This window comes from Branchiostoma belcheri, unplaced genomic scaffold (genome assembly GCF_001625305.1).
Source record: "Branchiostoma belcheri isolate BF01 breed outbred unplaced genomic scaffold, Haploidv18h27 scaffold3, whole genome shotgun sequence".
NCBI classification, from domain to species: Eukaryota; Metazoa; Chordata; class Leptocardii; order Amphioxiformes; family Branchiostomatidae; genus Branchiostoma; species Branchiostoma belcheri.
In genome coordinates this window covers 3,680,820-3,708,135 of record NW_017803909.1, presented here as the reverse complement: position 1 = coordinate 3,708,135, position 27,316 = coordinate 3,680,820, and the positions used below count along the sequence as shown (strand labels likewise).

General features: G+C 41.0%; 2 protein-coding genes across 2 annotated transcripts in view; one reads left to right on the top strand and one right to left on the bottom strand.

Moving 5' to 3' along the window:
- LOC109473754 (low-density lipoprotein receptor-related protein 4-like) overlaps positions 1 to 2,169 on the bottom strand; it is a 36,650-nt gene extending 34,481 nt beyond the window's left edge. The window contains exon 1 of the mRNA XM_019773777.1: positions 1,797 to 2,169. Coding sequence (XP_019629336.1) covers positions 1,797 to 1,911 — 115 coding nt within the window. The 5' untranslated portion in view covers positions 1,912 to 2,169. The remainder of the gene's footprint in view (positions 1 to 1,796) is intronic.
- Positions 2,170 to 6,139: 3,970 nt separating this feature from the next.
- On the top strand, positions 6,140 to 26,742 carry LOC109473871 (sushi, von Willebrand factor type A, EGF and pentraxin domain-containing protein 1-like). Its single transcript, XM_019773996.1, is given in 31 exon segments — positions 6,140 to 7,023; positions 7,025 to 7,052; positions 8,249 to 8,395; positions 8,789 to 8,896; positions 11,046 to 11,261; positions 11,661 to 11,849; positions 12,260 to 12,454; positions 12,898 to 13,149; positions 13,412 to 13,648; positions 14,103 to 14,288; positions 14,505 to 15,128; positions 15,378 to 15,533; positions 15,760 to 15,921; positions 16,386 to 16,547; positions 16,800 to 16,873; positions 17,059 to 17,144; positions 17,528 to 17,694; positions 17,918 to 18,127; positions 18,578 to 18,651; positions 18,810 to 18,960; positions 19,382 to 19,495; positions 19,627 to 19,758; positions 19,945 to 20,153; positions 20,419 to 20,605; positions 20,861 to 21,079; positions 22,393 to 23,505; positions 23,870 to 23,979; positions 24,347 to 24,426; positions 24,676 to 24,848; positions 25,407 to 25,472; positions 25,735 to 26,742. Coding segments are annotated over 31 exon segments (7,017 nt in total). The 5' UTR covers positions 6,140 to 6,309; the 3' UTR covers positions 26,211 to 26,742.
- Positions 26,743 to 27,316: the final 574 nt, after the last annotated feature.

The following is a 27,316-nucleotide window of genomic DNA, read 5'->3' as shown; positions in this document are numbered from 1 at the left end:
CAGTATAGGGTTTGTTGCACCATTTCTTTTCTCTCATTCAGTCACGATTGTTCCGTCTGTCTGACTTTTCACTGAAATCTCTGGACCTGACAAAAATTTGCATTTGCATAGGGCCAGTTTACGAGGTGTATTCCCAAAACCTGTATATTTGTAGCCTCCATTGCAGGCTCTACATGTACGAGTGAGACTTTGGGGGCATACAAATTGTTGTTAATTCTGAAAGAGAGATAGACATCTTTTAGTGTTTGATCTTCCTGGCATCCCCCTGAACTTGGAACAGCCCTCAAGACAATTCATCATCGTCAACAGAACTCCTGCTGCTTGCCTCATGTGGAGGCTCTCTGCTATGCAGCTTCCTGTGGTGAAAAACAATGTGCAGCAAGTTTACATCAAGGTGATTTTCCCATGGCCAACACAGGAGGAAGACAAAACCCAACCCCCTGATGTCTGGGGGTACACATGCCCATGCTATTAGCGGCAGTAGTGGCCACCCAAAGGTTTCCGCCCACTTGAAACAACAAACACAATTTGTTTACTTTATTCTCTAGTTAATAAGATTTAAAGCTGTCATCCAAGTGGGCTCTTCTTTGATCAGAAGGTGTATGTTTTCTCTGTCAGGTGATATGACATGTTCCTCTTCCAATACATACCCATTTGCTAACTGTCTAGCTTCTAAACAAAGTGTTGTGTGTTCATATTTGATACCAATTCATTTCTCATGTTATCTCAGATGGAGATCTCTTGCATTTACCATAACTAATTGGAGTAATATGACCCAGATAGAGAACATGCCCACTCATGGGAAAGGACCACAGCCATAACATGCCCCCAGACTGCTTTCAAACACTGCACACCCTTCACTATTGTCAAAACCTTAGAGACCATTCACCACAAAAGCAGCACTATAAAACGACACAAGTAGAACGCATGTTTTACAAATGATATTATTGTTGTATCCAGTTCGCAGTAAGCTAATCTAAAGGATAGTTGTTTCAACTGACAGGAAATAAATCCTACAAATCTGCCATGAAGGCCTCCCAGTCAGCCTGTGAAAACATGCCCACGACTTTATCTGATACAGTTTGAATCTTTGCTATCGTTAAATGCCATTATTGTCGGAAGTCAACGTTGGTGGCACTTTTAGGATGACAGATGTTATAAAATGTTAGAGGGTAAAAGAGATAAAGGATTTTCGGTTAAAACAAGTTGAGTCATGTTCTGCTAAAACGGCCGTCTTCGCCGTCGGCGGTCTGCCGTCCCATGGTGTAACAAGTACGCACAAATCGCCTTCTGTGGTCACATACACACGAGATTACTTCTAGAAAAATTACTGTTTCTGGAGATAGATAAGAAATAAAAACGTGCGTGTCGATATTTTGGTTGCAATATTATTGCATCATATTTTTAGTGGCGCCAGATATCAAACATAGCTGGTGCGAAGGGAAGACGGAAGGACGCCGAGAGGCACGCCTGCCACATTCCCAAACGGGACGGTCGAGACAGTCGCCAAGCCCGGGTCATGTACGGGATAAATCTCGTCCGGAGACATCAAACAAAATCATAACTACAGACAGAAATACCCTGCACAATCTACAGAAGCTATTCCCGATAGAAGCGTGGGGTAAAACTAATTGTCTCCTCAGTTTGTTTACTGAAACAACCGCTCCGGACGGCAGAGTTGACCATGAGGAAATAAGTATCGGTAAACACACGCAGTTCTATCACCAGTGCGAAACAGCAGAACCCATCGACATACTTTATTTTTCAAACGATCCACATGAAGAAGATAAACTTACAACTTCCTGCGGCAACGATGGAGCATCCAACCGTCAGTAGGAGAGCGGTGATAGCGAAGAAACGTCCGGGTCTCGCTCCTAACCCCCTCCCTGCCGCCATCTTGCTGCCTATCATGTGTATCAACCTGCGCGCTTGACACCCAACTGCGACACGGGGTGGTCTGGTCTGGTCCAACCAGAAACACAACTTTTTGAAGAGCCGACAAAAAGCCTCTTACTCAAATTAAGAATCACAACAGAAGTGGTTTGACACATACAACAAAAACAACTACATGCACACACGCGAAAGCGAAAAATCTGACTGGTTCTATAATTGTTGCTTTTCCCTAAAATAGCTCATGCGTTGAAAAATCATTGCCTGAGGCAAAAGGCCCCGACATTAGCAAACTGCCATATATGGAAGGCACTTTGTTTTTCTGTTGTTCAGACTCATCCCGTCTGCTTTGGTTCTGACGTCATGGTACTTCAGGTGTGCAGGGAATGTGCGGTGCGTGCTGGCCAATCTAGCAAGGCGGATGAATGAATAGGTGCGCTGAAGCCTAACTATCACTGGCCCTCCAGGCGAGACGCAAACTCAACTCTTGTTACCATGATGTTTTTGATCTCCGCTAAAATCGTCTTGCTTGAAGAAGAAAAAAAATGTAGCGTTAGTCACTTCCGGAGTAAATTGGCCGAAAATAAAGAGCTCTTATCGAAGACCATGCACGCCTCTGATTGAAAAACATATGACAGGACATATAAGAATGAGATAGGAGATGTGTATGATATGACATGCTATAGTAGCCTTTTTTTTTAGACGATGCTAATGATTAAGAAATCATACCGAAAAGTTAAAGGCATCCAGTGCAGTTTTTAGGGCTTGGAAACCCGATTTTTCAAAGCCAATATTCTAGCCATTTGTCTACATACTGAGTTGAAACCACACTTTCCCAATGTATACTGACCCTCATGGAGCAAAACCCCCCAAATTTCTGATGGAAAAATAGTTACCGGAAGGGTCCTTGGCTGATTTTTGAGGTACCACCCAGAAAATAAAGGACTCATCTTGGGGCTTGTTTCTGCAGTTTTAAAAGCCCAAAGTATGAAATAGTACAGACATACTGACTCAAATGTGTTAAATGTGAATCAGTATGTGTCAATATCACAAAGATTGCCTTTTGCAGAATATTTCAAATTTTGCTGCCCTGAAATCGCATTGGATACCTTTAAGATATATTCTCGTTGTGTTTTGACAGTGCATTTACTTGCTCAAGCAGAGGATTGTGTTTTATTTTTGGCGTGTTTTTAGGCTTTTTTATCGGGGTTTCTTTTTTGCACTGGAATTAAGGTGAAAAAAATTCCAGTGCAAAAAGAAATCCCGATATTATTTTAAAGAAAAGCCTAGAAACACGCCAAAAATAACCCAAAACCCAAACCTCTGCTCGGAGAGTTTTGTTTGCCCTGCTGCACATCTGCATTTGGAGTCACGAAGCGTGACTAAAGAGGTCCGCCCCGGGGAAAGTGAACTTGTAATAGTGAGGTTGTGGCAAAGTCGTCACGTATGTGTGAAATGTGAAGGCGTGAGAAACGTGCGGGGTGACTTCTCCGTTTGGACTTCGTGGTAAAGAATTTAGAAAACCCGTGGGTGAAAACTAAAAACAGTCACTCGGAATGAATGTCAAGTTGCATCCGGCCAATGCGACATTTTATAAGCATCGTGACCTCATTTTCATTCTTCGAATTTCTTCTGCAGGCGATTGGATCGACTGACTCAGATTTCACTGCGTGTTTTATAACCATGTAACGCCATGTCAAGAATTCGAAGATACATAGTAACTTTGTACATGTATCTGACAGAGGTTTTCCGCTTTTCTGTTCAAAACTGCAGAAATATCTTCTGTAGAAATCTACATCTAATCTCACTGACCACACTTAAGTCCGCAAAAGTTGACATTGGATTGAGTTACAATCAACTCTTGCCCTAATGCTTCCGGTCGGCCTGTTAGGTGTACTTTCATCTAGGTTATTGAGATGTGGAGATTTCTACGGGTAAATGCAAAGAGAAGATCGAGGCCTTTCCCTAGAAATAGTATAGCCACATACTCATATTTGGCACGTGTATAAACTTGGAGAAACATCAAGGCGCGCGTGCCGATGGAAAAGGCTAGTACTAGGGCGGAAACGTACACTTTCTGTTATTTTTCGGGCCTTCTAGTTCTCGAGAATGAGGTAATATCGAAAACAGGCGTCAAGTCTAGGGACGATCACTCAGCAAAACCCTTGCCTTTGGGTTTAAGGGTTATCTTTTGTACAGGCTCCTAACAGAACTTGTGTAATGGGCGCGTAAATAACCTCCTTCGCAGACTTCTCTGAGGCGGTGGCGTTAATTTTTTCGGAGAGCGACGCGATTTATGCCGCGGAGGGACGCTTTTGCCGCCGAGGGACTTTGCCGGGAGAGACGGTTTCGCTAGTCCCTCTGCGGCAAAAGCGTCCCTCCGGCCGCGGCATATCAAGTTTTTTCAATTTTCAAGTTTTTATTAATAAAATCAGCCTTGCAGCCAGTTTCACAAGTCAACCAAGCTGAACTACACTGATTTTTTACAATTTTGTACATAGCAAATACAAATAGACATAAACATTACAATACATCTACAGACAAGCTGACAAACATGTTATATATATCTCGCGTCGCTCCCCGAAAAAAAATTAACGCCGCCACCTCAGAAGTCTGCGAAGGAGGCTAAGTGCGCGTGGGAGTACCATTTACGGTCCAGACAGGTGGACTGCCCCGGTAGAGTGGTGAAAAGTGGGATGTCGACTTGACGTCACATCCAGGGGAAGGTGGGATACTTTACATGGCCGTGCAATCGGGGAGGAATGTAAAGTACGCCTCCGCAGTGGACTAGACCATAACAGGAGAAGCACGTTCATGCATACGGCTCCCTTGTGGCGGGAGAGATTTTCTCTCTAGCTATAATAATGATTTGCCACACGATCAAGTGAACAGGATCTGGACTAAAATTGCTGATTGAGAATTGCAAACATGTCACTAATGCACGGACCTTGAACATATGATAAAAATTTGCACGCATCCCACTATCATAAGTTCTTTTGGACGTTATGAAAGACACGAAAGGATAGACTGAATGGGGATCTACTCGGAAGTGTGATCTCGTACTACATGACAGTTGAATGATAAACGAACCGTTTTTGTCACGTTCGGGGTTTAATGGCAACACCGAGGATATACCCAGGGGCAGTAGTTCTTAATCTAAATCAGACGTTGGTAAAGCATGAGACTTCCCGTTTTGTCGTGTTATCGGAAAGGTCAACATCGTAAACTTTTTATTTGTTGAGCACTGTAGTTTTCATTTGGATGTGAAACGCCAATATAGACTACAAGAGAATAACGAAGCGTAAGGTTGGTGGTCTACATCGCATATCAAGTTGACAAATGGTTCAAGTTTACGTAAATCAAGGTACATCACGCGTTCCGACGCATGACGGGACAGTTAGCTAGAGCCGTGACGGTCGACTGCAAAGTACACAGTAACCGCTAGGAGTCATTGCAAACCGTAATGAATCCCAATGCAAGTCACGACTCGAAACGACTTAACACATTTTCCCATACTACGGTTAAAGTGACTACCAGCAGATGTACGTATAATAACTTAACATAACTAACACTGTCAGTTAAACCGTCAGTGGCGTCCATATTCAAAATGCATCATGCGATATCCCTAGAGATAACTTTTATCGCTTTATATAATAGTGCCCGCGTAAACATGTGGTCACTGCAAGACATTCTTCTGTCTTTGTATGTCATGAATCTTTACCTTTTAGTGTCACAGGCTATTTCTTAAGCGACTTGTAATGACTTCACTCTGCTTATGTTCCTTGGGCAGTTTTATCGATATTGTGCCCTGTAACCAAAATCATCTTAGCCTACGTACTGTGCAGAAAACTGTTATTCAAACGTCGGGCTATTGACACAGTGAATCTAAGATGTTTGACTAATGTCACGATGTAATGCAACGACGAAAACCTTTGGAAGCCGTTACTACTGTTCATCAGAGAAAAGAAAGATGCATTTTGGAGGAAAAAAAGATTAATTCAAAAGCTTGCTCGAGGACGTTTCAATGTCAAACAAGACGGTATCCACCTCCACTTCCCCGAAAAAAGACGTCAGTCCTCTGAAATAGCCGGAGTGACAATAGGAAAACATCACGTGGTGTCTTCAAAGCCAATTGTGGCGAAGTACATTGTTGCAGGTACTGCATCGCATTTCTGTAGATAAACATTGTACCTGCCACAAGGTACGGACCATGGGGGCACAGACAAAGGAGAACGAAACATGATACTTTTGAGGAAGTAAGTAAATGTTGCGGTCCCAGGTGTGTTTGTGTCGCGCGCACTTGGGAGACGTGCTTGGATGTTGTCGCACAAGTTCCTCGCTTCTGATCGAAGTGGAGTTTAACGTTACTCTTAGGCAGTGGCTTTACCCTATTTTGCTGCTAAAGATAGTTGAGAGGTAATGGCTGCCTACTTAGCTCTAAAACGCATGCTGTTTGCATGTGTTTTTTTCCTAAACGTTTTCCATCGTAACGCTGTAGTTGCCCAGACGGCGACCGATGTGGCCGACGACCTAAACACCAACCTCCTAACACCATACCTGTCCACACCCGGAGAGAAGGTGGACTTGGTGTTCGTGGTGGACCACTCGGCGTTTTCCCAGGACAAGGTCAGCAGAGGTTTCCTCTTCATGGTCAACTTCGTCAAGGAAATCCTGTCAGGCTTCACCGTGGACTCCGCTCACACCAGAGTTTCTCTCATCACCTTCAACACAGAAGCGTCGGTAAGAATCAATGATTTGGGCAGCAGGGACGAGACCAAATGTACCGTCTTCAGTACGCTGGATGAGGTCAGGGAAGAGGTGCCTCTACACCGAGGTCTGACGGCGACAACAGATGCTCTTAGACGAGCAAAAGAGGTCCTCATGGAGTCCCGCTCAGATGCCAAGAAAGCTGTCATCCTCATCACCGACTCCTACTCCACCATTGGCGTTCCTCCTGCGGTGGGTTCGGCGGAGATCAGGTCGCTGAGATGGGCGGGGTGGGACGTGGACAGCCAGGGACCGCAGCTGGAGGTTTTCACGGTGGGCGTGAATGGTGCAGACGAGGCCGAGCTGGAGTCCGTGGCTAGCTCCAGCCCCACAAATGTCTTCAACATTGACAACTTCTCGACCCTGACGACAGGTGTCAAAACTCATTCACAAAGGTGTGTTTTATCCTTATATCATGCCAAATCCAGGAAACAGTACAAAAATAATAATGTTTGTGGTATATTCGGTGGAGCAAGTTACCCATGATATGGTCAAAGCCTGATAGAGACCTTCATGTCTAGCCTACTACTTTTCAGTATCCTAATTCTTCTTTAAAACATTAATTTCCCTATACCATGATAGTGGTAATAGACACTGGTACTAAATATTTCATGTGCATGAGCAAATATCATAGCAAACTAGAAAGGCCAATATTTGCTTTGGAGCAAATACAGCGATGGGTTCACCACATTTTACGACATGGCAGGGAAAGAATGAGAAACACAAGGGAAAACAATGATTTACATTGATATAACTATAATATGAAGTAAAATACAACTAAAACAACAGTTGGATAGCTATTCCCTACTTTATTGGTTAGGATTTTTAATTGCATAATGCAAACTGTTGATTTTCAAAATAAAAAAAAAACGTCCATGCCCCGCATTCCAATGCTGGAGCAGGAAAGCTTGAAATACCTACCAAAACACTTGAATACAGACATACTGTCAGTATGGAAATGCTCTGTGCAGGTGTTAATCAAGTTAAATCCCAACAACCAATCAGCAAGAAATGCTCTGTGCAGGTGGAAATGCTCTGTGCAGGTGTTGATCAAGTTAAATCCCAACAGCCAATCAGCAAGAAGAATAGAGGAAAGCTGCATGCCTATTGGTTGATGCCCTGCATTCCATTGTGATGACTCATGCCCAAACGTGGTAAACAAGGCACACTAACACAGTAATACATTTGCTATAACACAGCCAAAAAACTCAAATAAAACCATTCTAAAAGCCTGTATCACAATAATTTAAAAAACGCCTAGGGGTATTTGCCCACTGTACCTCCATACCAAATTTCAGGACCTTGGGCCCTAAAATGAAGAAGCTGAATCCATTTAAAAAAATGGCAGGAGAAGGAGAAGAAGAAACATCAGAAAAAGCAATATGGGTTCACCACCACTTCGTGGTGTGGTGAACCCATAAATAGCCTATTGCATTCCTGACATGTAATTAGCAAAGGGTATTTTTGACCCATCAAATATAATAATATTTCTTCAAATATAATTACAGAGCACAAGTATTGACTTGAAACTAAATATCCTGTGAAATGGTTGTACCATTCCTGGTAAAAACTAACTGTTCCGTTGGTTTAGTTCCAGAGAACTCGTCCTGGGAGGTGACAGGCAGGCAGTACTGCGGACAGTGTGACACCTCCGCATCATGCGCCTGCGACACCGGCCTCGGACAGTACCACTGTGTCTGTGACCCTGGTTACCATGGAGATGGAATAACCTGCCAAGGTAGGGCAAGATTTTGACTCCTAAGTTGAGTAGGCATTTCTTGGTCTTGTGAGACCATGAAAGTACATCTTCTACACCATTGCTTTTACGCTTAGAGCTACTTCTAGAGCAAATCTATGCTTTTTTCCCCCCGGATGTAAGCCCTTCTTGTCTCCAAAGCGTTCTGTTTGTTGCAAGTGTGTTGCAAGTGTCTCCCATGTGTTAATGTTATGTGTTAATGTCTCCTGAGTTAAAAAAACCAAGAAACATCACAGTAACATGCCATATCAGACATAACCGTACACTATTGGGTAACTGTATTTCATTACAGAATTATTCTTTTAACCCATATTCAAACATACAGTGATACCTATTACATGTGAGAATCTAACTGAAAGATTTTGTTTTTGCCAGCCTGCCCAGTGGACACATACAAGGACAGTGTTGGCCCTGGCACCTGTACAGCTTGTCCAGGAACAACATCTTCTCCAAGAGGAACTACGTCTGTTGAAAGTTGTACAGGTGAGGTCTTTAATACTTGAAATTACTTGAAGTACATCTTATGTGCACCATATCCTGTCACTTATGTGCTCTTTCCCTTCCAAATGCCAATCACTTGGATGTTGGAGTGTCTACGTTGCTTCAACAATTGCCTTTAACCTACATATACTTGATTTAACATCTAGCATGACCAATTCAGTGCTCAAGGAGGTTGAGCATTGTTTATTTGTGGCTAGAAATTTATGCTGCTGCAATGTAAGAATTGTACTTGCTTAGGAGTTGAACAACCCTGTTATTTCTTGATTGTTTGCTCTGGCTCCTTGGAAGTAAGTACTACTTGACAAAGTACTCAGGCCTGGTACTGACTCTCTTGGCCTTGTGTTCCCACTTTGATACCTTGCCATGCAGCACGGCCCATTTCAACATCTTGTTATTTTGTCATTTGTCAAAACTAGAATACGTAATACTTAGTGTATCAGGCAGATTGTCTGAAATGTGAGTAAAAAAAGTATGGAGCAGGCTATATGAATCTATATGTGGTTGTATAATACATGGTTAATGGTTAGAATTGACTCATCATGTTAAATGGTTGCTAAGAGGTTGCAGACAAGGAAATGTCTAAGCCTTGTTAAGAAAAATCCCCTTCCCATCCCTTCCTTGTCGCACACTATTTTGGGTGACAATACGCCATTCATCGCATGAGCAGGTACAGTTTCACTCTTGTTGTTGACCATGAAGTAAGGTTACACCATGGTATTGATGTCACTGTTGATATAAGAGAGTTGACATTACCAGGAGGCATATCCATGTCATTGTTTTCACCTATTTACAACATTAGTAACTGTGAAACTGCACGTATTTTTGTTTATGCACCATTGGTGTATGGATGACCAGTGTTGTCTCTTCCTTCTTGTAATGTGTGATTCCGATATCAATTATCAGGAACTAACTGAATAGTTCCTCTTCCTTTATAGAATAGTGGTGCTTTCTTTTATCATTCTGCAGTAGAGCATGACCTTTTTCCTGGTAAATTGGAAAGCAGAGATTCTGCTTCGTATATATGTATGATAGAAGGAAGACAATGGAAACTAGACTCAGTTCCTCTATTTCACAAGAAAAATCATACCTGTAGAAAGATAGAAATATTTTTTCTGCATGTTTTTGTTTTCCTTTATACCCTTCAGATCAAGTGTTAAACAAGGCCAAAATAAATTAGATTTTCTACTGCTTTGGAAATTTGGATTCATGTAATTTATGAATCACAGATCATGTAATCTAGCAGTTAAAATATGCTGTACAAGCAGTTTATCTTCATTTATTTAAGATTTTATTTATTTGCACATATAGTACATCTATTTTGATGGTAACTATGGGATGTAGTACATGTATGATCTTCATATAACGTTACAGGTTTTAAATAACAGATGGTTTCCACACTTCAATGCATCTACCTGGGTTCCCTCTCCACCTTTGCTGTGATCTGTTACTCTCCAAGCAGAGGTTGTGGGGGAATGATCGTTACATTTTTATATCTGGCCGTTTTTTTTGTCCTGACCCCCACCAACGTCGGTGGCCGCAGAGCTTCTCTGGCTAATGAATACTGCCTGGTCAATTTGATACTGTCTTTTTGCCACCGAGAGGGATCTGCTTGGAGATTAGTGATCTGAGCTAATTCTTATCACTTTTCATCAAGGCCTTGCTCACGTCCCAAGTGTTTGTTGTTGTATGTGTTGTTGTCATGGCAATAATGTCTACAACTGCCTGGAGACAGATCCTTGACCAACAGACAGGAACTTGTCTCTTGGCTTATGTCAGTCATGCCTGATTAACCTAAAAGCAACATTCAGAACTGTCTACTGTCTAAAATATCTCCAAAGTTCAAATCTCATCTAACGTTATGTGTCATGACATGTGTTCCCTATCTGTTAATTGATTGATGCACATTTTACAGATTAATAGACAGACCAGAAGATACTAGTAGATAGATATGGAGATATAAATTCAATAGCTACCTGCCCACTTCCATATCACAATGAATAGATGTAACAGTTAGTACATAGCTAGCTAGATGTGCATGTACACTCCACACACACATGCAATGAATTAGTGAGTATACACAATGTGTGTAATGTTATGCTCACTCTTTGAGACTATTTTTTTATTTTCACAGAGGTCTTGTGTCCAGTTCTGCCTCCGGTGCCACATGCCACCAGCTTTCACATCTACAGCCCTGCTAATGAGGCGCAGGTGAACACCTTCACCACCTGTAAGAACACACCTGGAGACTTCTGCTACTTCCAGTGTGATGAGGGCTTCTTCACCTCAGATCCCACCCGGCTGTACTGTGACGGAGACAGCTGGGACCACGGCACACCCACCTGTGAAGGTCAGAAATACCTTTTCTTTTAACTTTACTATATTAATGCTGGTGAAATGTCTTTCAGGATTTTTTAAACATTAAATCCCGTGTTTGGGAGACACCCCACACACGTTAAAGAGCCCACAGCACTTATAAAAAAGAGTAGGGGTCCTTCCTGGTGTGGGTGGTTCAAACCGTACAATCCAGTCTTACGTAACTTGTACTTACATGTACAAAACTGGTGTGTTACGCCTATAAAGGCGGTTTACCGGCGGTTATGCGAAACAAACAAACAAAAATTTAAGAAGTGCCTTTGCTGTAATCAAAGGAAATCATTGACTCCATTGATGGGACAAAGTGTAGTTAGGATATTCAAATGAAATGACTCTGAAAACCTGATATTTTTCTTCATTTCTTGTACAACAGTGGTGGAATGTGAAAGCATCACAGAGACAGCTGGAATGACTGTTGCATATGCACCATCCATATACGGTGATTACACCTATGGAACAGTGGCCACCATCACCTGTGATGAAGGGTACAGGACATACGGTTCCATGGAGAGGACCTGTACAGCAGATGGAACCTGGAACGGGACAGTAACTCAATGTCAACGTAAGCAATTCTTCTGGTCAGAATGGTACTCTCCTTGGTGCTGAAGTTATGGTGCAGTTATAGTTGTCAAGTGAAACTGTCTAACGGCAAAAAAATAAAAGGACGATGCCGTGTTATTTTTGGTTTAGTTGTGGTTGACTTTCCTCAGTCAAAAATATTGGGGTTATCTTTATCGATAATCAATGCAGATTACTGTAATTCATGATTTTTTATGGTACTTTTATGTTCACGGTTTTCAGTCACTAATATACCGTGAACCATTCACAAATAACTCCTCAACTTTCTTTTTCCTGTACCTGCGGCTATCCGCCATCGTGAACATGCCTTTTTTTCTCAGACCGTGAAATTTTGCTACTGTGAATGTACAGTGTATTACAGTATTTAAACTTGACCTTAACATCCTTATACAGCCACCGAGTGCCCATCCCTGGTTCCTCCAGCCTACGGTCAGATCTACCCAGCTACCTGCTCCAGTGAGAAGCCTGAGTACCAGACAGTGTGCACCTACAGCTGTGGTGATGGTTTCCTGCTGGTGGGTCCAGCAAACCGGACATGCCAGAGTAATGACCAGTGGACCGACTCCGGTGTGGCTATCACCTGTAACGGTCAGTCATCAAGAGCAAGTTATTGTTTCTCTAATGTTTTGTGGCCAGAAATTGTGCTTGAATTTGACAGATAGCTCGACCTTAGTACCAGTATACAATCAAAATAGCTCATCTAGAAGATTCCAAAAGGCTTTAAATGTAAATGATTTTAAATGTTTGGTGTAATGTTTAGTATACACTGTACCTCTTGTTATTTACCGTTAGTATCTTGAATGTTGAATAACAAGTTATCATATTTGATAAACTTGTGCAATGGTGAATAACAAGTTATCATATTTAATAAACTTCATCAAATGAAAGAAAATTGATACAGAATTATCTTTTGTCACTGCAGTAAAATGAATAACGTTACATGTACAATGAATATTGCAAAACATTGTAAGTTAAGGTGGCATCAGTCAGAATCTGTTTTACTTGAAGATTTGATTTCCTCCCATTTACAGATACTCAGCCGCCAAGCATAGTCTGCCCCAGTGGAAGAACCCTTTATTCAGACGATGGAAACAAGAAGACGTTCCACTGGAACAGCGATGAACCTGTGATAAGTGACAACTCAGGCTTCTACAACAGTTATACCGTAGTGCCAGCATACAGCAACCCATATGATTTCCTGGTTGGTATCCACACCCTAACCTACAAAGTGACAGATGCAGCTGGAAATGAGGCATCCTGTGAGAGACGGCTCATAGTGGAAGGTAAACTACACAATGTATCGATTATGCCTTGATGGGCTACATGACAGAAATTCAAAGATATACATATAGAAATTGCGGAAATACAGCATCAGTTAATGTTAGAAAATATTACTTCCATTGAGCTACTCAATACACTGAGTTTCTCTATATATAGTTTAGAAGTTGTTATTAAGCCCCAAAACAAGGGATTTCATGATGCATTACCAATACCAGTGTTCTTTGACCGAAGCTGAATTGAATTGTTTGTAATTTCCTCTGCTAGCATCCCAGCCACCATCCCTACAGTTTTGCCCGAATACCACAACCATCACAGTCACCACCACCACAGGCACCCTGGACTGGTCTGACCCTGTCTATCTTGATGCTGATAACAACACGGTCACCACAGAGTGTGATCGAAACAAGGGGGAGTCTGCCTCACTTGGCACCCACAACATCCACTGTAATGCCCAGGGCTACCGAGCAGTCAACCTGTGCTCTTTTCAAGTTATTCTCAAAGGTATGGCATGTGCTCATAAAATCAAGACCATTACAACAATGTAATGACAATTTGAAATGGGCTATTATGGTACATGTATGTTCTTAGAGGTGAGCGAGTTGTATGTTCTTAGGGGTGAGTGAGTTAGTTATCCCTAAAATTGACATTTGAAGAGTGGAGAAGTAAGAAGTATACATTATAATGAAAAAACAAAGAATGTAAAGGCTGTGCTTTGGGTTATTTGGGGGTACTATTCATTGAGATTGAGGGATAAAAACTTGGCTAGGGTTGAAAAATTTTTATGACTAGACCCTCGCAAATGGAAATTGGCAAGATAATACTAGATGATACTATGCTGCAACTACAAGTATTGGCAATGAATTCAAATTCAATTCATAGCTGAGACTGTTCTGTGCAAGTAGGATGAATAAAACACATGGCTTACAATGTTGGTTTGAATTTTCTAAAATTTCAGCTCCAGATTGCAACATCCCAGCTGATCCCCTTCATGGGTCGTCCTCCTGCACTGCCACTTCCACCCACCAGGAGCGCTGCACTCTGTCATGTGATGCTGGCTACGCCTTTGCAAGCCCTGAATCACAATATCTTTGTAGCTACTCAGGTGTCTGGACACCTGAACCCAACTGGCAAAATTGTGCAGGTATCTACTCTGTAGTTATGTAATACTACTCGGTAGTAGATATCTTTGTGGGTGTATCTTTGTGTGTTTAATAGGCTCCAGCATTAAGGTAAATGCATGTATTACTTTAGTTTTGCATAGCTTGTCATGTACATTTCTCATGATATAACATCTAACTGGAAAATAATACGACTGATTTTTGATTCTGGTCTTAATTCTTCTCATCTTTTTACCCAGGTGAGGAACGTAAAGGCATCACAACTCAAACAAACACAATCCAGTATGATCTATCAGCTGACACCTGTGATGAAACAGTTCAAGAAGAAATCAGCAGCAGCTTCAATAAATCGTTCTTTGAGCTGGACTTTGTACAAACTCAGTGTGCAAACCATAACTGCAGTCTACCTAACATCAACGTCACCTGTGAAACAGCTCGGCGCAGACGCGATGTAGCACAGAACAGCCCCACGAGTGAACGCCGTCAGCTAAAACGAAGTGCACACAGCAGAAAGTCATCATTGCAAGAGGAAGCAGATCTTAACGACATTGAATCCGGACGAAAGAAACGAGCAACAAACTTTGTTGTGACCATTGTGTTTATCATAAGAGTGGAGGTGTCTACAGGTGGAAGTGTGTCATCAAGCGACCAGAGTGACCTTTTTGACATCCAGGATGAAATTTACTATGGTTTAGATGACATTGTCGCTGATGGCTCTTTTGACATCACCATCGTAATAGCAGGAGTCACAATAACCTGTGATGTCCAGACTTCCTCCTATGTCGCAGAAGATCCCGAACTGGACACCACTTGTGAGAATGGTCAAGTTTCCAGACAGCCAAGCCAGTATGAAGCATATTGTGGTAAGTACAATCATGGAGGTAGAACTCCATGGTACAATCTAATGTTACATGGATTTAGTTTTCAGCCTATGAACTTGTAATATTGCCAGTATCTATCAGACACATGGCTACAGTGTACTTATAGGGGCATTCCTTTAGAGTTTTGAAGAGTTAAGAAAATTGTACAAATTATATGGATTGAAGGGTGTTCAGAGAGTATGGTACTGAGAGACTTGATGGAACACTTCCCTTCTTTATTATTTCCTGTAGTGAACTGTGCTGTGGGAACTTACAAGTCAGGAGACAGCTGTGAGCAGTGCCCCCATGGACAGTACCAGCACCAGGAGGCACAGCAGCAGTGTCTGCCATGTCCTGAGGGGACTAACACCACAAGGATGGGAGCTATCAACATCACAGAATGCAGAAGTGAGTCTCATTGCTGTGCCATGTTTAGTGTTACTGGACCAGGTCATAAAACATGTGAAATACAACATGCTGCAATAGTTTATAGCCCAAAAGAAAAGTTACATGACACTCAAAGTAAAAGTATGCGGTTGGAAATGTTGTTGAAATGTTTCAGTTGTATGTATTCTTGAAGGAATGTCTTTCACAATGTTGATAATAATGAGAAAATTTCAAACTTTGTCAACAGAGTTGTGCTCTCCTGGCAACTACTCCAGCACGGGATTGGAAGACTGCACACCATGTGAAGTTGGTTCATACCAACCAAATGAGAGATCCACATCATGTGAGCAGTGTTCTAATGGCACATCAACTGAAGCTGTGGGATCCACCAGTGAAGATGACTGCAAAGGTACACATTTCATGTTTCTTACATTTTTCACAGCTGTTATGGTTTTATTATTTATTGGTGTAATAACACATATGTAAATTATTAAATGGATCAAGGTTATATGAGTACTAGTAGTAGGTCATATTAGTCTATGACATATTTTTTCTTCATGGTATTACAGTCGCAACTACTAACATAACTGCTTGTCATCTGATATACCCAAGTGGAAACCTAATGCAAAAATCACATTTTCAGCACCAAGGACAGGTGAAATGCCTCAAAAATGTTGCAAAGGACAAGGATTTCAAAACCAAATTAATGAAAACTAAGGATGATAAAAATAAATGATGATTCAGAGGCACAATGGTGATAAAATCTAAGAAATGCACCATATACCAGCAGTCAAAATTCAGAAACAAAAAGTAATAGAGAGTTAAACTCCCCACCATTCCCAGCATAATACTGTATATTGGTTTGTCTTACAGTGGTGTGCCCAGCTGGAAGTTCCTCTCCTACTGGAGTGGTGCCTTGTAGCATCTGTGCTGAAGACACCTACCAAACAGACACAGGGCAGAGGGAATGTGTGGCGTGTCCTGATGGGTATGAAACTGATGCATCTGGAGCAACCAGCCAGTCAGACTGTAAAGGTAGGGTATCCATTCAAAAAATTGAAAATGCTTTCACAAAAAAGATATCAGTATAACAAAGGAGGTCAGTGCTAATGACTAGGAAAAAATATATCATTGACCATCATTTGAATTTATTGATGAAATGGTATGTACTTTATTGTTCCTATTACTATTTGTGTGTAGATCATTTTAGACTTGGGTTATCCAGCAATAATTGATGACTATCTATTTAATCTAGGATCTAACCCAAGACATATATTTTGTTTGCAGCTCACCAACTGTACATTTTAACCATCACACTGGTCATAACGTACAACCTGGACCTTGAAACCTACAATGAGAATGTAAGTAGTTACAAGTCCACTTGCTGTTAGTGCTAGTGGTGTATTGGACCCAATAGATTTTTGCAATAAAACCTTATCTCATGTTTTATGATTTGATGGCAAAAACAGTCCATTTCTAGGGTTGTCGTGCATTTATGTAGTCACCCCTTCAAGTTCAACATTTGTGATAAGATTTTTTTTCTTAGTTTAAGGAGATGTTTGAGGCCACTGGCCTTCCTGGTGAGATGACTGTCACTGAGATTGACACAGACGTTACTTCTAGATCTGCCAGGTAGGACTGATCAATATCTTCATTTTTCTTCATGGCAAAATCAATGATTCTTCAGTCTATCTTGTAAATATCAATATACCTGTATGCCTATACAACCATGTAGGATCATTTCAGAAAATTGCAACTAAAGTTCCAAAGGCTGGGTTGGGGAGTGGGGGTGTGGTTTGGATTATAGCATAATTCTGTTAGGCCAGATCTAGCTCCAGTAACAGGAGAAAACATTAAGAAAACTGACAACTTGAAGCTGTGATATCTTGGTGATAGTATCAATTTCTAAAGATTTGACTGCTCTACATTAGAGTGTTGGAAAAGGAAGTACATTCACTACAGACAGTTTTTGTATGATTACTGAATGGTGTTTGATCACTTCAAACATTTTGCAGGTCCAGCAGTAGTACATTGACAACATGTACTGCTGACCACGCTGTTTCGCCCAATGAGGCTCGACCAAATCTGGGAACATTAGAGCAAGCATTACTTGACCAACTGGGTACAGGCATGATGGGAACTGTTCCTGCCTCTCCTGATAACTTCACTATTGTTGAGAAAGGTAAAATGACTTTACATTGTTATGTTTGCACATATTCATAAACATATGGCACAATATTAACTGTGATTGTATCATAGAAATGTATACCAGTTGTGTAACATTACTGTCAAATCATACATATGCAGGATTAAAAGGAAGAATATTCTGCTGCAGTTTTTGCCAAATTAATTTTGAAATTACTATGTCACAATATTGATGGTGTACCATAATGTTTTTACCCAAGACCCATGCAGGCCTGACCCTTGCATCAATGGTATGTGCCAGGAGGACCCAGTCAGGGGTACTGGTTATGAGTGCGTCTGTACAGTTGGTTTCGCAGGAACAGACTGTGAGACTGACATTGATGACTGTGCTCAGAACCCATGTCTGCACAGCTCCACCTGCCAGGACGGTATCAACATGTTCACCTGTCACTGTGCACCTGGATATACAGGTGAGCAAATGGACCGCAACTGTGGAATAAAACCAAAGGCTACCACTGTATATCATATTGCAGAGACTGACAATTTTAAAGAACTTAAGCCTTAAGATTTTATCAATACGGAAATTAAATTGGATATACTGTCAAACTGCCCAAGATGACTACTCAGGGGTCCAATAAAATCTTGTCTATGTTGACAGGTGGTCATTATAGACAGTATTCATTGGGTCGATGGGCAAATTATCTACTAGTAATCTAGTAGTTTATCTACTACATTGGCCAGGTGGTCATTATTTTAGGTGGTCACTTGTACAGGATTGACTGTATCTGACCATGTTTTTGAGACAAGGCTTTAAAACTTTGACTTCATAGCAAATGAGTTGTGGATTATTTTAAGTACACCATTATCTACTTTGATTCAAAGTTTTACAGCAGCTATGTATTAATTTCTATCTTGCCCAGGTCCAAACTGTGAAATTGACATTGATGACTGCTCTCCAAGTCCTTGTGAGAATGGAGGGTCCTGTACAGATCTGGTAAGTTTTTACCGCATCACAACATACATGTATTATGCATCTGCTGCTGGTAGCTTGTAACTTTATACAGAGAGGATGGTAGTTAAGATCAACTGTTGATATGGCTTGTTCAGTGTTCTTCCTGAGTGCAACTTTCATATATTCTTGTTTTTGACAAGGTGAATGAATACACTTGCTACTGCATGACTGGTTACACTGGCACCGATTGCTCTGTGAACACTGATGACTGCGCCTCCTCTCCATGTGAACACGGCACCTGTCATGACCTGGTGGCTGACTACAGCTGCACCTGCGCAGCTGGGTACTCAGGTATGTGTATATGTGTCTCTGTTTTGTGGAAGGAACAATCAGTATTATAAACCAACATGGTGTAGCAACCTACATGTACATGACATTGCTGTGAAACACATTTTTGGCAATGCCTCAGGGGGGAGCCTAATGGTACAGTATTGTGTGCAGTCTGCAAGAATTCTAGGAAATTCTATAGTGAATTCTACAGGAATTTTATCCACTGGACTTTTTGTCCACAGGAATGTCTCAGCTCTGGAATTTTGCTGACACTCATCTATGCCCACATTCCTACTTGGTGAAATTCTTGGAAACCCTTGGGACATTGTAGAAATTTTACAGATTCAAAACTGAGCAGGCACATACTGATTCACTAACATCCCTGTCCTGCACTAACATGCAACATTATTGTTTATTCATGCATGTACTTGCCACTATTCAGGAAAAGACTGTGACATTGATATCGATGAATGCCAGTCCCAGCCCTGTCAGAATGGTGGGGACTGTACAGACCTTGTCAATGCCTACACCTGCTCATGTGCACCTGGCTTTGAAGGTGAGCTGACAATATTGGTAGAAAGACACTTAACTTTAATTTTAAATGTTTACATGATGTTTCAGCTTTAGATTTTTCAGACAGACATGCAACTTTCTACCCAGACTTATGTTTCATTTCCTTTAATACAGGAGTCAACTGTGAGACTGACATTGATGAGTGTGCAAGTAACCCATGTGACAATGGAGGCATCTGTGAGGATGAACAAAACGGATACAAATGTCTGTGTGCTGTGGGCTTCATTGGAACAAACTGCGAACAAAGTAAGTTTTTGTGATCTACCCTTAATAGGTGTGTTGAGAAATTTTTTTGTGAATGGACTTATGAATTACGAGATAGTTGGTAGGAGGAGGATGAACAAGTGTGACTAGTGGAATTGTCCACATCTTTAGGCTTGAGGAAGTAATTTATGAACATATGCATGAGCTGTCTTTTATTTCTGCTTTTAGACCCATCCCCTAATTTTGACTTCGTCATGGATGGATCAAGTACAAACTATGCAGCAGCAGGGAACATCCCTGACCTGTCAGCCCTCACCATGTCCTTCTGGATGAAGACTTCCGACCAGATGTTTGGGACTCCTGTTTCATACGTGATGGACACATGGGAAACTCCACATGACAATCTGCTCACTTTGACTGACTATGGCAGTTTTGATGTGAGTAAATGTTGACTGCGCACTGTAGTATATCAAGATCAGACTGCACTGTCCAAGAAACCTTTGAATCAGATGAACACTATCTGTTCTCGTTTTGGGCATCCATGAATTAAAATGTTTGCCTATAATATCTAAGCAATAGATGACATATCAGACAAAACCCTGAAGGACAAGTCATTATAATCATCTTGTTGCTAACCCTACAATGCAGATTTTGATAAGCTTATGTATTGGAGTATAATTCATCATTGCCTCTTTCATGCAGCTGTATGTGAATGGAGAGGTCGCTTATACAATGGTAGCAGCAAACGTAGGAGAGTGGACCCACGTGTGTGTGACCTGGCAGAGCAGTGATGGCTCCTGGCAGGTGTTTCTCAATGGCACCCTGGAAAACAGTGGAACAAATCTGGCAACAGGACAAGTCATCCAAGGAGGAGGCACTTTTGTTCTTGGTATGCGATGTTGATATTCCTTAACGAAACATTTTACAATACTGTACAGTTAGTCAATATAGCAAGGATGTATTCAGATTTTACTGAATAGGTATTAATGGCAAATTAGCCAGTGCATGTACAAAAATAGCTTAGTGCATGAACTTTAATCTAATGAAAGATAGTTATGCCATCATGTACATTTCATCGCTTACCAATTGATTTTATAACATTGCACTTATCATGTAATTTGAATCTTCTTCTCCAAACTTTCAGGACAAGAGAACAACCCTTCTGTAAGCACTCCAGATGAACGTATGGCTTTCACTGGTCAGCTGAGTCGTGTGAACGTGTACAGCACAGTGTTGTCTGCAGCTGACATCAACACCCTGGCACAGGGATGCTCCAACGACTTGGGTACCCTGAGGGGGTGGACAGACTTCCTCAGCAGAGTAGGCACAACTGCTGTACAGAACTCCCCCTCCCAATGCCAAGGTGAGGGAAAGGAATCTGTTACTTAACTGTTGGCCAACTAAGACCTCGACTGACTGTTCAGCAAAAACATAAATGTTACTTAAGATACATTATATCTTATATTAAGCATATCATTAGTATTCACTATTTATTATATCAAGTTACTGCCATCTCTCGACATAGCCATGTTTCTCTGACTCATATTTCTAGTTCAATGCCGAGAAGTGGTGGTATAGGCCTTGCATTGAACCACTCCATTAAAAAAAAAAATTGGTTGCAACTACATGTAGTTACACATGTACCAGTATTAAAATATGCAGCTAATATTGAAATTCAGGCTCTGAAATTACTTGATGATAATTTTGCCAATAACATCTGAGCTACATAATATAAAATGTTTTGCTTGGGCTACATATGGATCGGTCGCTCACCTGGAATTTACAGGTCACTCACATTGCCTCAAAACAATCTAGAAACATCGCCTTATTGAGAAGACACATGTGGGCGATGCCTTTTGCAGTTTGTAAGGTTGTTGTTTGTGCACTGGTTTTGTCAGTGGTACAGTATTGCGCACCAGTTTTAGCTAGCATGTCAGTCTCTAACATGCGCAAACTGCAAGTAGTTCAGAATAGGGCTTGTAGATTATTATTGAAATGTGCTCCTGAGACACCTACCAGGCAGATGCATATTGATCTTGGTTGGCTGACTGTGAGTGAGAGATTCTCCTCTAGCACACTGGTTATGTTCTTTAAGATTGTCACTAGTCATGAACCACAGTATATATACAACTCCCTTGTGCCTGTTCATGTATCTCACATTCACAATACCAGATCTGCTGCACAGTACAACTTTAGATTACCCAAACCTAAGACGAACAGTAAGAAGCGCTCATTCCTGTATCGTGCTATATCGTTGTGGAACGACCTACCTTATCATGTCAAGACACTGAGTAACCTTCTCAAGTTTAAGAAAGCCATAGTAAACAGTGTCACATGAAGCCGACCTCTAGTTTTTAAATTGTTAATATTCATTTATGCGTTCCTTTAAATGTTTGATGTTTGATGTATTTTTGTCCTTTTAAACGTTTGCACTGTATCTTATGCACTATTTCCTATGTATATAATTATGTAACGATGTGCCTGTATTCCATGTATTTGAGCCTTGGAAGACTAGCCCTGCAGGGCTAAAAGGTTTCGAAATAAATGAAATGAAATAAATGAAATGTAATTTGGCAAACAGAAATGCTATGCATAGATGTTACTTACAACTAGTACTTGTTTTAAGAATTCAACAAAGAAAGTGACCTCATACTATTTTGTTGTTGTTTCCTACAGACTTTGATGAGTGTGAGGAAGAGGACATCTGCAGCAGCTATGGCATCCATGTGCAGTGTGTCAACACCGTCGGTGATTACAACTGCACCTGCGCCCCAGGGTATACAGGTGAAACCTGTCAGCGTCAGATCAACTTGTGTGACTCTCTACCCTGTCAAAATGGTGCACCTTGCAAGCCCTTGGTCAATGACTACAGTTGTTCATGCATAGATGGTTGGGGAGGAAAGGACTGCTCAGAAGTGGCAAACTCCTGTGAGTCAAACCCATGTAAAAATGGCGGGACCTGCAGGTCATACTCAGATGGTTACAGTTGTACCTGTACAAGCAATCTGTTTGATTCAGACAGGAACTGTGAAAGAATATGTGCTGACAGCATATGTGAAAACGGTGGAACCTGTGACAGCTCAGATGGAAGTTGCACTTGCTCACAAAGATTTGAGGGAACAAACTGCCAACTCCACAAATATAATCCATGTACTGAGAATCCATGCTTGAACAATGGAACTTGTAACATAATGGATACTGATGGCTATGACTGTGATTGTGCCGGCAACATTGACACAGACAACTGTGAAGAGCCTGATGTTTGCTCCAGCGATCCGTGCCAAAATGACGGCATTTGTGCTAGAAATGGGACACAACGAGACACTTACATTTGTGGCTGTAAGACAGGAACAGAAGGCGATCGCTGTGAAAGAATAACCGACTTTTGTGCACCCAATCCTTGCCAGAACAACGCAAGATGTGTCAACAAGATATTTGAGGGATTTGATTGTATCTGCCCAAATGGCTTTACAGGAACACATTGTGACAGTGAAATTGTTGTGTGTACAGCCAATCTGGAACAAAACTTGTGTCAGAACGGTGGAACGGCTAGAGAGAATGGCACCACATGTGCATGTGACTGTCCTGAAGATAATTTTGTGTGTGCTGAAGAGGGTCTGTATGGTGGCTTCACTCCAACTTGCGAGTGCTCAAAGTGCTACGGTGGAGATGACGATGAAGACTTGTACTGCTCTCCAGGTGCAGGCCAATGTGTTGTGACTGAAGAGGGTCAACCGGCTTGCCAGTGTGAACGTGGATACAGTGGGAAACACTGTCAGATTGCTGACCGTAAGTTGTTCTGTGTCATACTATACATACAGAGAATGAAAAAAGTACAACATGACTTGGTAATTTTTATGTTGTAACCTCCACAAGTAGGCATAACGTTAACCAGTTAGTATATATACAAATGAAATTGCATAGGGGCTACTACTATTAAAGGTGAGAACACAGCAAAGGGGCATATCTAAAACATCATATCTAATCATGTGATAATTTGCTGTGTATGCAAAACAATTAGGTGAAATGAAATATCATTAGGTTTGAAAATGGCTAAATATTAATCAAGTGTGCAACAAGAAGATTGCAAGGGTAGGTCAGCGCAATAATTTCAGCAATATGCAAGGCAAAATTGAATCATTTCTCTTTCCAGATCAAGAGGAATTCTGCACTTATGTCACCATCAATGACATGCACTACAAAAACATACAGGATTGGAGGGATACAATAAAAGATAACTTGGGCTCAAATGTAGCTAACAAGGTAAGTGACTTTTCACACAGAAAATTCAAAATAATTTGAGTCAACATTCGGGTCTATAATAAATTCATCTCTTGCCACTGTTGTGTACACAATTGCCCAAGTTGACTATTGTAGCCTAGTTATGCCGCAGATATTGAATTTTCATATAATATTTTGATCCGTCCTCCTATATGGAAACCAAGTAGTGGCAGAGTGCATTGCAGATCCAGAAGTTTGACTTTTACTGACTTTTAGTTAGCAACACTGGAATTGGAAATGATTTAGAAAAAAAGCAATACTTGATAGGGCAAACTGAAGTGAAGTATGTGTATGTAGTCAAGTTTGGTCCCACCTGATACCACTGATGATGATCAAATTTTCATTCCAGACACGGGATGCTTATACAGCTACCGGTAATGGCTACGTATACGAGTCCTGGAGAATCAACTCATCTTACAATAACATCAGGTAAGAGGTTTCCTCTAGCTTGCCACAACTTTGCAATTGTCATCATATGTTGGGAAAGAAATTAGAGCCTGCTCTTATGTTTTCCTTACAAATTTTCATGTTTAGAATGGTGTTATCAAAGAAATTATCAAAGCTAGATCCAGGATATATTAGCTTGTAATGTCACCTTTTAAACTTTCATCAAGTGAACGAATGTTCCTGTATGAGGAAGTTTTTCCTGCATTCTCATTATATTTGAATCTTATACAGAGAGGGATCGGGAGGCAAAGTACTGGTCGAGCTGATAATGACCTTCACGATTCCACCGGAACATGGAGGAGAATACGACATTCCAGAGTTGAAAGAAGTTGGCACCAGCAGAAATGACCTGCGTGGCTTCAATGTGTCTGTAGACATGTACCATAGATCATGTCCAGGGGAAGGTATGAGCCTTTGATTTTCTCAACCTCTCTCATATCCACTTCCAGAAAATCTCAGTTTACTAGTACATGTAAAGGATAATGGCAGCCATAGCCAATCCAGTAAAAATGTAAGGATACATGTAGGTCTCAGTCCTGGCATCATCTATCTAAGCTAGTGATTGATGCAAAGTAGACTAAGGATTAAGTTGCTTAAATGCTATGATTAATGTAAATACATGTATATATGATCATCATCCATATATTTATACCACTTGTGAGAATGGCCATGGTATAACAGGAAATTCATTACATTAGTACAACTTACATACATGTAGTACAATGTATTCACAAAAGTTTATTTGGACCAAACATTCACATATTAAGTGGAATGAAATATCTAAAGCCATACTCTGAAATATCAACCTGGTATTATGAGCTGACTTAATTAAAATGTGTCCTTTTAGGATTGTGAAGGAGATTCTATAGGTTCCTATAGCTGTTGCACTGCTTTAGATATTTGTAGTTTTTATCAATTTGTTCAAAATTTTAAATGTGGCTTGTGTTTGCTTTCTTTCACAGATGATCTACTTGTTGTCTTCATTGCTGCCGGCTGTGTGGGTGGATTTGTTGTCATCTCGCTTGGTGGTATGTAGCGTTACATGTTCAGTGTTTGTAGTTTTTACACAAAACCATTCCATTTTCATTATGTGTCCTCTGTATTGTTTTTTTGTTGTTGTTTTAACAGTGTAGAATAAATCTGGAACTTATGTTTCATACTGACTGACTTAGACTTCCTGCAATGTTTTCCTGCATTATTTTAACAGCTATGTAATGAAATGCTTAAGACTCTTGGCATTTCATGTCTTTATCTAATAAGCTATGTCATTTTTGCCTTGTTTTATATCAGTGTTACTTGCTTGGTGCCTAAAGAAGAAAAAGGCAGGCCCGTACTCAAGACCTACTTCCGGTAGCACTAGCAGCCGCAGGGTAGGACCTTCTCCAGAACCCATCTACGAGGACATTGACTCTAGTCTACCTGGCTACCAAAACCAAGCCTACATTGAAAGGCAGCAAAGCCTACGAATGGCAGCATGGTTGTCACATATCAACTCAGATGCTCCACCACAATACGAAAACGACGACCAATCAGAAAGACCATCGACGTCCATGTCAGGAAGACCAATCTATGACAATGAAAGTCAGGGTGGATCCTCCGTGGACATTAAAAGCGGAATTCATCCCACGAGCGACGTTTTCACAGTCCTGTCGCCTGGGGCACGCTCCATGGACCCTGTGAGAACCAATCGTCTGTATCCCATCTTGCGTGACTCTGCGACCCCAAGTGATGTTCGTATTCCCATGAAACAATTTTTCCCTGACTAAGTACAGATCCTAATTCAAACATAACTACTAGTACTACAGCTTTCAAGTCCTTAATACTGTGCCTTCCACTGTTCATAGCAGATCAAATTTAAGAAAAGGAGTGTTGTAGTTGATGTGCAGAATGTAACTAATGACTTTAAATATTGAAGTGACAGAACATGTAGAGTTATTGGTGAAGAAATATTATATAATAAGACTGGAGTTCATTTATCCATGACAAGACTTGTGACTGCCACATTGGAAATATATATTATATTAACTTTTTTTGTACCAAAACAGTTAGGTATACTGCTTAGATACATTTTGCTGCTGCTACGGATTTGTGTTGCATTTAACAGTTATGATCAAATTAATCAAGTGGAACATTAGTCTATTGCCAGTATTATTCAGTGTGAGACATCGGTTTTAATTGACCATAATTTTTTAAAACAATGACATACTAGTAATGATTATGCGGATAAAGCCACATTTAATATTTAATAGGCAAGGTTTGCAGTGATTAAAAATGTTGTTTTTGCCAAGTGCACTGCTATATTGTCTCAATCTTCTTCTTTAAAATGTTTAATGATCTTAACCTGGGTACCATCCGGATCGTTGCGGAGCGAAAATCCGGATGGTACCCATTCTAAAACGATCTGTATTAAAACCAAGCAAATGGCAGCGCATCTACACATTACTTCTTACGCAAGCATCCTGGAAAATGCCGAAAACACCACAATCGTAATCGAGAACACCCTTCCTGTCCAGAGGACACTAATTCATACCATCACGACGTCTTTCAAAGTGATACGACGCAATCATCATCAAGGAAATACCTCCGTACCTACCGGGACACGTCCACGTCCCCAGCTGTCTCGAGATTTCCCGCGCTTTCGGTCAAGGGTCAAAGGCCGTGAGATGCACCAGGAGATAAAAGGAAAGAAGACAAGTCACCCGTGTGATGGTACGTTCAAGGAAAGATCGATTATCAGTTCGAAATATTTCTTCCCAACTTAAATGCTCATTTGTGTAATGTTGTATGATGAGTTTCGGTGAGCCATTGTCTGTTGTGAATAGCCAGATTAATGTACTAAACTCTGAAGACAACCTGGAACTTTCTGCACCCC